The sequence below is a fragment of the Perissodus microlepis genome, chromosome 11, assembly GCF_051167445.1.
Source record: "Perissodus microlepis isolate ML-2025 ecotype Zambia chromosome 11, ASM5116744v1, whole genome shotgun sequence".
NCBI classification, from domain to species: domain Eukaryota; kingdom Metazoa; phylum Chordata; class Actinopteri; order Cichliformes; family Cichlidae; genus Perissodus; species Perissodus microlepis.
In genome coordinates this window covers 22781871-22790839 of record NC_140471.1, presented here as the reverse complement: position 1 = coordinate 22790839, position 8969 = coordinate 22781871, and the positions used below count along the sequence as shown (strand labels likewise).

Sequence of the window (8969 nt, the reverse complement as noted above, 5' to 3'; positions counted from 1 at the left end):
TGTTGTGGTTTGCAGTGTTTTGTGTTGTTTCACGTTAAATTAGTTTAAAAGGAAAAAGCTGAAAATTTAAATAGTTAAAAGTTTAAAATGTAAATAGTTGTTTTTTGTATTATATGATTTATTTATTACATTTTATGTGGAGTGAATAAATAAAGTGTATTTATGGTGGCCCTTAGAGACAAAGCACGTACAAACTCCAAACACGTACAAACTCCTAAGCATGTACAAACTCCAAAACGCGTAAAAACTCCAAAACGCGTAAAAACTCAGACGCACTTACAAACCCCAAAGCATGTACAAACTCCAAAACACGTAAAAACTCAGAAGCACGTACAAACTCCAAAACACGTAAAACCTCAGAAGCACGTACAAACTCAGAATCACGTACAAAAGACAACAGAAGTGCTCCAGGATGCTAGGGCGCAGTGTTGAGCTTTTGTTACCTAGTGGCTACACAAGCCAGAAAATATCAACAACCGGATTTGGTGTGTGGTAGTAACAGGTAAATGAACTTATTTTTTTTAAATTATTTGAATAAATATGAGTGCTTGTCTATAAATACACAAACAATACACACATGCTTTCAATTGTGTAATTTAAGTGATCTGGGTAGCTCTGTTTTGGAAGTTCAGTTAACGCTAGAAATGTGTTTTGGAGTTTGTACGTGTTTTGTCTCTAGGGGCCATATATAAACATATATAAATAAAACCACTTTTTTTACATTAGTAATTCCTTTTCTGCATAATTTTATATTATTGTTAATGATAAATTAATTAAAGCAACAAAACAACCTGAAGAGCCGGTCTTTTTAGTGAGCCGAGCCGAAAGAGCCGGTTCTCTTAAAAGAGCCGGAAATCCCATCACTACTCAGCGTCAATGCTAGCGTTTTTCAGTCGTTTTCACAGAGTTGCACGTCCACATTGAAACGGCTGAAAACACTTACGTTCCAGTACTGCGCATGCGTGAAACGCAAGAAGATTCGACCTGCCTTATTTCTGTCTGTTGCTTAGTTACTTTCCAGCTCTTTGAAACATTGCTGCAAAATGTTGAGGAAAAGCACAGAGTTTTTTAAATGGACTAACAATGAGGTGGAGTTGTTGCTGCGAGTAACACAAAAGTGCAAAGTTGCAAAACGCGAGTGAGAGTTAAAGAATTTGAAGAAAAGCTATCTGGAGCATGTACAGACTGATATTAATCTTTAATAGGGCTGTCAAAATTGAGAGCAAACAAAACAATTGCTGTAGAATGCCCTCCGCTATCTTAGTTTAATTTGTCACATGACTGCATCATATGACTAACATGGTTTTCGCTGTCCACACTGCCACACCAAAACACCGTTTTCACATGTAGCCTATGCGTTTTCGAGAGCGTTTTCAAAACGCTGCGTTTTCCATGAGCGAAAACGCCGTCTCAGTGTGGACGGGGGAGAAAACGATGCGTTTTCAAACGAAAACGCATTAGTGTGGGCTACGTCCACACGTACCCGGGTATTTTTGAAAACGCAGATTTTTCTATGCGTTTGCACCTTCTGTCCACACGTAAACGGCGTTTTCGGTCACTGAAAACGGAAATTTCTAAAAACTCCGGCCAGGGTGGATATTTTTGAAAACTCCGTTTTTGCATTTACTGTGCGCATTTTTTGACGTCACACTGTGCGCCACGTTATTGTTTCGGTGAAATGAATTTCTACAATACTGTTACTGTTAATTGTACTCTCTGTAGTGTTTAAATGCTTATATATATACACACAGTTACACAGTTACTGTCCCTCCACACATACGACTGGGTTCTGCTTCTATGCCCCATCCTTGTTTACTATTTCCCACCAAGGCTTCTAGACTTCTGATTGGCCAACATTTCTGCACGGTTAGGAATATATTGCCACCTGTTGCTTTGGCATGTTCCTAGCAGCGTTTTCCTTCATTTCTGCGTTTACGTGTGGACGGGATTATTTTTTAAAACGAAAACGGAAAATCTCCGTTTTCAAAAATACCCGTGTACGTGTGGACGTTTCCTGTTCTTACCTGGCAGGAGTGGCACCTAGTATGATTGTAGCCCTGTAGCTTTAAGCATGTTGTGCTTTCAGAAATGCTCTTCTGCATGCTTTTGTTGAGTTGCTATTGCTTTCCTATGTGCTTGAAAAAGTCTGGCCGTTCTCCTCTGACCCCTGACATTTGAGCATTTGAGAAGTGTCGATCACTAGATATTTTCTCTTTTTTTAGGATCCTCTGTAACCCTACAGATGGTTGTGTGGGAAAATCCCAGTAGATCAGCAGTTTCTGAAATACTCAGACCAGTCTGTCTGACACCACACCACCAATCAATGTTCAATACCATGTTCAAAGTCACTTAAATCACCCTTTTTCCGCATAGTGATGCTCGATCAGACAGGTCATCGTGACCAAATCTTGACCTTTTTGCCAAAATTGTCCCACTGTTTATAATCAAGTTTAGAGAGATCTTTTAAGTCACTCCAAAACACTGCCATATTTTATGAAATTTTGGGGTTGATACCTTATGTATGCCGCTAGAGGTCACTTTTTGAGTTTTTTGGTATGGTGAATGTATTTGAGGTAGACACACGTAATTAGCGGCAGGTGTGTTGTTGATCGGAAGGAGGCAAACAGTTTGTGACCGCTGCGCTGCTATGTTAAATCGTGGAAATAAAGAATCTAAAGGACAAGATGAGTAAGGCTGGAGTTATTGGACTGTATCAAGTTTAATATATTCATGCATACCAGTGACATCGCGCGTCATCCCTGTCAATAAATACCTCAGTGGCTTCAAGGTAGGCTTAGCCTCTACAGTAAGACAGAGCTTGGACTTTGTCACCCTAACAGTTACAGTAATTAACAAATCTATTAGATTACTTGTCATAAAGTCTGTCAAAAATATTTCAAAAATCTGTTTAAAACTAAAAATAATTTTGTTATCTATTAGACACACGTTAAACAGAATTAATTTTCCTACACTGGACTTCTTTAAGAAATTATTCAAGTGCAACATCCAACCATTAAAACTTTTCCTGTTCAGGAATGCAAATAAATACATTTATCTCAATAAAAAAAACAGACAGATTTAACATTTTTCTGTAATAATGTAAATTTTGAAAATTTACAGTTTTCAGTTTATGGATTTACTTGCTTCTGTTTTAATTGTTTTAAGTTCTAACTTTCTTATTATAATATGGAGAATATTTATTAAGAGCTAATAATAATTTGCTAATAATTTCAGAATATATACATTTTTCAACTCCTTCCTTTAGGGGTCGCCACATCAGATCATCTGCCTCCATTTCACCCTGCCCCTAACCTCCTGTGACACACCAACCCTCTGCATGCCCTCCTTCACGACATCCATGAATCTTCTTGGTGATCTTCCTCTTTTCCTCCTGCCTGGCAGCTGCACATTCAACATCCTTTGTCCAATACATCCACCAGCCTTCCACAGCACATCCCCAAACCATTTGAGCCTTCCCTCTCCAGCTCAGCCTCCTGTCTCTTTGTCGGTGGCACCGTCTCCAAACTAGACATCACAGCAGGTGTCACAACCATCTTGTAAGCCATTTTTTTCCACTCTTGCTGCTATCCTTCTGTCACAAATCACCCCCCACACTTGTCTCCAACCACTTAACCCTGCCTGTTCTTAACCTCTCTTATGCACTGCTTGTTGTCTTGGATGTGACTCCAGGTATTTAAACTCATCCAACGTTGCAACCTCTGCTCCTTGAAACTTTACCTTTTCACCTGTCTAGTCTAGTCTAGTCTAGTCATGCTTCTACTGACTTTCTTCAGCTCTTCGCCCTACTCCCGGTTTTTACTACAAATTACAATGTCGTCTGCAAACATCATTGTCCACTATTTCAGAATAGAATAAGGCAGTCATGTAGAAATCTCAAGTCTCACCAAACAATGCATCAAAGCCTTAGTTGGGCAGGCTTTGAAAACAACATTTCCTACATATTTTTATTTATTTATTTATTTCGTTTATTTCAGTTTAGTGGTTGTACAACTTAATTTCATTTAGTTTAGTTATAATTTAGTTATTTTTTTCCTAGAATATAGTTTTTTATCTTTATTCGAGGCTTAGCTCACTTCATTAACTTCAGTCTGTATCACCGCAGTCAGCAGTAATCAGGCTCGTCACTAGGGGGCGCTTCAGCATCAGCTCAGTGATTAGACGCGGGGAAGAAGCGCGTGTGTGTGACACCATTGGTGAGTTGAAGATGAGTTAATCCTGACATTATTATTACTTTCCTCTATTCAGCATAATTAGACTGTTAAACTGGCGGGGTTTCCAGCCCTGCTGTGAAGGACGCATACGGACGACAAAAAAACCCAACACCATCTCAACAACAAAGGCTCAGCTTCCGGTTTCTGGATGTAGCTGTCAGGCTCCACCATCATTTAAACGGGGCATCGCTTTATCAGCAGGTTGGTAGCTTCGTTTAGCTATTGTTGATTAATAATAGTTTATCGGGGCGATGTTTTTCCAAACTGCCAGCAGTCATAAACACAGTGTATACTCAGATTTTTCAGCTTCTTCTACAGCCAGCAGCCGCTAGCCTGAATGGGCTACAAACTGCCAGCTAGCAGATGTAATATGATCGTTAATTAACGAGACTTCTCGTTTCTCTGTGAAGCTTTAGTATGAGCGAAGGAGAGGTGTTTCATGAGAAGCAACGATTGGAGCTGTGTGCAATTCACGCACTCAACAACGTGCTCCAGGAGCGGGTGTTTACCAAAGAGACAGCCGACGATATCTGCAAAAGGTAGGGCAGCCTCTGGGTGACGTGACGGTGATCAAACGATCCATCTGCTAAACTCACCAATGATCTGACCAGTTTATAACCTCAACATTCCAGACAATACTCCATAATTTGTTTACCCTGTGAACACACTGCCATTTTTCTGCAATGCAGCAGCTGCTTTTATCTTCTAAGGCGTGTGTGAGATGCTGAACATGACAGGTTTTCATGTTTAGCTTCAGTTATGGCAGTGCCGAGCAAGGCTTTTACTGGGAACTCCAAGACTCAAGCGGAAATGACTGAATTCCCTCATTCAGCCATCATGTCTTCCACCTAAAAGTGAAAAATGCCAAACATTTATTCTTAACAAAAGCTTTAATTTGATCAGGAGTGTGTGGGTGTTTGTTGGTTTTTTTACACTCACTGTTAGGAAAATTTAACATTAAGTTTTTGTGGGGAAAGAGCAGTGGGTGCTGTCCGTGTAGCAGAAACCATTGTTTTTCAGTGAGGCTGGCATGTATGTCAGCAGCCATTAACTTAATTGAACACGAGGCCAGATGAGTCATGATCTCTGTGGCTTTTGACAAACAACAGCAGCTCAACCCCAACCCCACAAAAACACAGCTTTTTCATATCGCTGTGGTTGTTTTGGGACAACAGTTATGCATTGTGATGATATTTATATGCAAGGAAGTAAAACAAATCTAAACAGTTTTGTAAAGAAGATGCAGTATAACATTTGGTTTTTTAAAACTGGATTTCTCTGCCTTTTTTCTCTCGTGGCAGGCTGGCTCCACAGTGTGTCGTGAACCCACATCGGTCAGTGTTAGGGACAGGAAACTATGATGTCAACGTCATCATGGCGGCACTACAGAGCCGGGAGTTGGCTGCGGTGTGGTGGGACAAACGCAGGTAAGTGAGTCACACTTGAAGTCTGTGAAATGAGAAAGTCATTTTGTGTAGAGGTCCCGCCTCTGTGCTCATAATGTTGGTGTTAAATTTGAAATTTACTTTTTCATTTACACTATGTCTCCGGGCTGTTTGTTCTACCTTTCTCCTTTACTTAATCTCACAGTCGCTTTTTTTAAGCCATACCTATACAGCTGGTTGTTAATAAAAATATCCAATTAGACAATTACACGGAAGCAACTCAGTTCGTTTAGGAATTTAGGCATCAAAACACAGTCAGGATAACCTGCTAAAGTTTAAACTGGGCATCAGAATGGGGAAGAAAGATGATTTAAAGTGATTTTGAACGTAGCACGGTTGTTGGTGCCAGATGGACGGGGCTGTTTATTTCCGAAACTGCTGATCTTCTGGGATTTTTCCCAAGAAACCATCTCCAGGGCAGAACACCATTTCTGAATGTGCAACATGTCAAACCTTGAAGCAGATGGGATACAGTATCAGAAGACTAGACCGGGGGCCACTCAGGGAACCGAGATTACAACCAACCAACCCAGTTTTAGCAAGGTGTACCTAATAAAGTGGCTGGGACTGTATACTGCAAGGGGATCCAGAATATTGAGATCAGCTCTTAGTGCCAGGCTGTTGTAATAAAAGGAAAAGGGAATTCTTGAGACTATTTTCAGACACAGATGGGTTTTTTTCCCTTAAAACAACATCTTAATTTTAAACCACTTGTGATGTAACCCTGAGGCGTTGTTGGATTACACATAAAAAGCATATTGGCAGTCTTACCAAACCGCAGCTACATGTGAAAATGAATTTTGTGCTTTGATAGATTTACAGACTCAGTAAGTGCTTCAGAAGTAGGCTATCCGGGTCGAGGTCATTCATAATGAAAAATGCCCTGAGATGCACTGCGCGTAATAACTGGTTAAGTAAGACTATCTCAAAGTGGGTGATTTTGTGATTTCTTTCTCTCCTCTTTCAAACTGCAGGGAAGTTGAGAACCTCTGTATGTCAAAGGTCCAAGGCTTTATTCTGAATGTCCCATCACGAGTATCTTTGGGGATTGTATCCCTCCCGCTCCGACGGCGGCATTGGCTCGCAGTTCGGCAAGTTAGCGGACAGTACTACAACCTGGACTCTAAGCTGAAGAGTCCGGTCTGCATCGGCGGAGAAGCAGAGCTACGGTAAGAATTGCACACGTATACGTCCAATGTTTCCCGGACTCTCAGGAGCAGAGATGTAATCTCTGTGTGAGTGATTCTGCTCTGACTTCGATCTAAACTTGGCTTTTGTGTGCTGTTTGAACTCATTGAGTGAGTCATACCATGTGACTGGTCGCGTGGAAGTGGGGGTTAGCTCATTGTTTGTTTCGTGTTAGGACACTGTGCTCTATTAAAATCCCCACTGTCTGTGTTCTTCTAACCTTCTCTCTCTTCGTTTCTGTTTCAGCACATTTCTCACTGAACAGCTTTCTCAGGACGTGGCAGAGATGCTGCTCGTTGTCCAACGGGAGGTGGAGGAGGACGGCTCGTGGCTGAACGCTGACAGCAAGAAGTGATGCCTTGGGACAGAATATAACTTTGCAAAGCGTGGGGGGAAAAAAACCCTCCACTGGGGAAATGACAGACATTTTGAAAGAGAGAAGCAAACACCTCGTTAAAAAAATATCTTCAGGGAATGCACTAAAATACATTTAATATCTACACAAACACACAAATTCCAAAGAGAAGTAGAGGTGGGCGTTTAATCTTGAAATGAAGAACTGCTTGATTGTAACGGCTTAAAAAAGAAAACCATTGCTCTGGTATGACCATCTATCTGCAACGTCAACTATACTCTTGTACTTTTTGTTTTAACTCTTTGAGTTGACAAAGTTGCAGGTTAGAGGCAAACGTGTGCTAGTTTATGACACTTTTGTTGTGACCTGATTGTGAAATGTTACTGTGTTTTTGGTAACTGGAAAAATTTGATTACTTAAAATGCTATCAGGATGAATTCGCCACTTAGGATACTGTTGTCTTAGATCCAGTTTATGTCCTTCGTGCGTTATGGTTATGCCAGAATGCGTTGATTGTGAAGGAGCGCCATCTCTTCCTTCACCCTTGTTATTAACCTTCTATGCACTGCAGCGTTTGAGTTGTTTGCACTGTTTGTCTTTGTTAGCACTCATGCAGGCACAGGAGCCTTGAATGCATCGCCTTAAAGAGGCACCAGAAGACTGCACCAGTGTCTTTGCATGTGTTTACCATTTACTTGACTTCTTGCGTTCTTTTTAGTCTAGTTACACAGTTGTGATCAGAAGTTTACACGCACTCTTCGTGGGCACGAATGTTATGATAATTTGGGGCTTTTAATGATTTCTTTGAACATTTTTTTTCCAGGGTGGAATGATTTACAGCATACGTCTTTAATGACTTTTAAAAACAAGAATTGGCTGTGCAAGTTTGAAACTGGATTTTCTCTAAACCACACAGGGTTAAATATCTGCATACACCCACACTAATATTTGGTTAAATTTCCCCTGGCATTTTGCACCTCAGCCAGACTCTTTTGGAAGCTTCTTACTGAATAGTTGATCACTCATCCTGGCAGATATGATGGAGTTAATTTAAATCAGGCACAGAGACAGCGTTTAAGCATAGGCCAGAAATTTTCAGTAGGTTTTGGGAAGGCCTTTCCATTAGTGGATGTAAACCTCTGACCACAGCTGTGTTATAGTTGTGCGGTAAAGTTGTACAAGCCACACGCTGAAGAAGCTCCCTCAGTCCATTTTTCTTCTGTTTATCCAGTTCAAGGTTGGGGTAGTCGGGGGGGCTGGAGCCAATCCCAACTGTCACAGGGTGAGAGGCAGGGTACACCTTGGCCATGTTGCCAGTATGTCACATGGCCAACACAGAGAAACACGACCGTTTACACTGACAGTAAATTTAGAGTCAAATAACTTAACCCTCTGCATGTTTTTGGACTTTGTGAGGAAGCCACAGGACCCAGGGAGATGATGCGAAGAGTAAAGTAGCTGACATCATGAAGAGTTAGCGAGTGAATCCAGGTTTGGGGTACAGAGCAGTGTTAAGTTCACTAATCTTGAAAACATGCAAAAACACTGGACACGTGACTGTATGTAGGCGCTACACTTGTGTTTTGTCTCCCCTAGTGATCTATGCATATCTGAAAGAATAGGAGCGCTGTCTCTGATACACACTAGTGAATAACTTACACATAAACCTAAGCTCAGAGGTGAATAATATTTAAATTTATTTATATTAAACATTGACCTTTTGTTTTAAGTACAAGTCTCTGTGTGTGT

At 40.9% G+C, this 8969-nt stretch overlaps 1 protein-coding gene across 3 annotated transcripts; it reads left to right on the top strand.

The window, feature by feature from the left end:
• The first annotated feature begins 2636 nt into the window (after nt 1-2636).
• On the top strand, nt 2637-8955 carry josd2 (Josephin domain containing 2). 3 transcript variants are annotated; one of them, XM_084943285.1, is made up of 6 exons: nt 2637-2788; nt 4267-4433; nt 4643-4771; nt 5534-5659; nt 6652-6846; nt 7112-8955. In XM_084943285.1, exons 3-6 carry the CDS (start codon nt 4650-4652, stop codon nt 7218-7220), a joined length of 552 nt encoding a protein of 183 aa, XP_084799411.1. In that variant the 5' UTR covers nt 2637-2788; nt 4267-4433; nt 4643-4649; the 3' UTR covers nt 7221-8955. The 3 variants fall into 3 exon arrangements, with proteins under 3 accessions (XP_084799411.1, XP_084799412.1, XP_084799410.1); XM_084943286.1 differs by lacking the exon at nt 2637-2788 and adding an exon at nt 4125-4214 and having other exon boundaries at nt 4301-4433; XM_084943284.1 differs by lacking the exon at nt 2637-2788 and having other exon boundaries at nt 4161-4433.
• The last annotated feature ends 14 nt before the right edge of the window (nt 8956-8969 follow it).

Coding starts and splice junctions, on each gene's coding strand:
- josd2 (XM_084943285.1), top strand. CDS start 4,650: ATGAGCGAAGGAGAGGTGTTTCATGAGAAGCAACGATTGGAGCTGTGT. Junction 4,772..5,533: donor GCCGACGATATCTGCAAAAG/GTAGGGCAGCCT, acceptor CTCTCGTGGCAG/GCTGGCTCCACAGTGTGTCG. Junction 6,847..7,111: donor GGCGGAGAAGCAGAGCTACG/GTAAGAATTGCA, acceptor TTTCTGTTTCAG/CACATTTCTCACTGAACAGC.